The sequence below is a fragment of the Sphaeroforma arctica genome, assembly GCF_001186125.1.
Source record: "Sphaeroforma arctica JP610 unplaced genomic scaffold supercont1.6123, whole genome shotgun sequence".
NCBI lineage: Eukaryota > Ichthyosporea > Ichthyophonida > Sphaeroforma > Sphaeroforma arctica.
The window spans coordinates 585-1,747 of record NW_014034435.1 but is presented as its reverse complement, the minus strand read 5'-3'; the positions used below and the strand labels follow the sequence as shown (position 1 = coordinate 1,747).

The following is a 1,163-nucleotide window of genomic DNA, read 5'->3' as shown; positions in this document are numbered from 1 at the left end:
GTTCGAATATATTTACATGTATATGACAATCATTTCAAAATCATGTATAATCTCATAGACACTGATTCTGCGTGCACATCTGTTGTGCAGGATTGGCTGGTGCTTAAAGACGCCAATACGCCTCCGCCGCCTCTTTTAGCAGCAGGAAACGTTAACGTGTTTGACTTGGAGGCCACATACTTCGCCACGTCTTTTGGCCTGTGGTTAGCCTGTTTGGAGAAATACGATGGTACTTAACGCGTTAAGATGCATTGTCCAGTATCTGTACTGTACATCCATTCCGTATACTCCCTTTTCACCATCGCTGTTGCAGTTGGGGCGTGTGTATGTAAATAACGTTCTCAGAGTGTCTGGTATTGCTATGCCTTGAATTGGTTCGTGCGGCTCTAACGTCTTCTAACCTATAAAGCGTATACCCGCCCCTTCGTAGTCGGTATTTAGCTGAATAGCGATGACTTATCTGAAACTCCGTCTAACACATTACAGTCTCCTCATCTGCCTCACTAACAACCAATCTCCTCTTTAATTGTCTACTATGAGCTTCTTTTTTTGTATATTGTAGTTACGTTGAATACGTCTGCTTGTTCTGCCTCACCAGTGTGTCATAGAGCATATAACCTATTCCTTTGTAACTAAGTATAGTCTGAGCGCCTGTTTACCTTCGTGCATCTCTCTAGTTGTCTACTATATACTTTGCTTTGTTTTTGTTTTGTATATTCCTCAGACTCCTACGGTCTTGTCCAGGATAGTGTAATTTTCTAATTGTCTACTATTACCATTGCTCGTCTTTTGCTTTATCTATTCTCCAGACTTCTACGGTCTTGTCCAGGATAGTGCATCTCTCTAATCATCTACTATTGACATTGCTCGTCTTTTGCTTTATTTATTCTCCAGACTCCTACGGTCTTACCCAGGGTAGTGGACTGCCCAATTCCACGTGCACTTATATCAACGGCAACTGCGAAGCCTCCGTTTTGGTGTGTTATCTTGAGTGAAGGTTGTGTATTTCAGATAGTGCTGTACTACTGGTGTGGATGTATCATTGCTCTACAACTGTTGTGGATGTATCATTGCTTTACTACTGTTGTGGATACATCATTGCTCTACTACTGTTGTGGATGTATCATTGCTTTACTGCTGTTGTGGATGTATCGTTGCTTATC

General features: G+C 41.8%; 1 protein-coding gene across 1 annotated transcript; it reads left to right on the top strand.

Annotated features, from left to right (window-relative positions):
* Positions 1-42: 42 nt before the first annotated feature.
* On the top strand, positions 43-229 carry SARC_15441 (hypothetical protein; the record flags this gene model as incomplete). The annotated part of the gene is made up of 1 exon (XM_014290437.1): positions 43-229. A coding segment is annotated over one exon (187 nt), but the record flags the coding sequence as incomplete, so codon positions are not given.
* Positions 230-1,163: the final 934 nt, after the last annotated feature.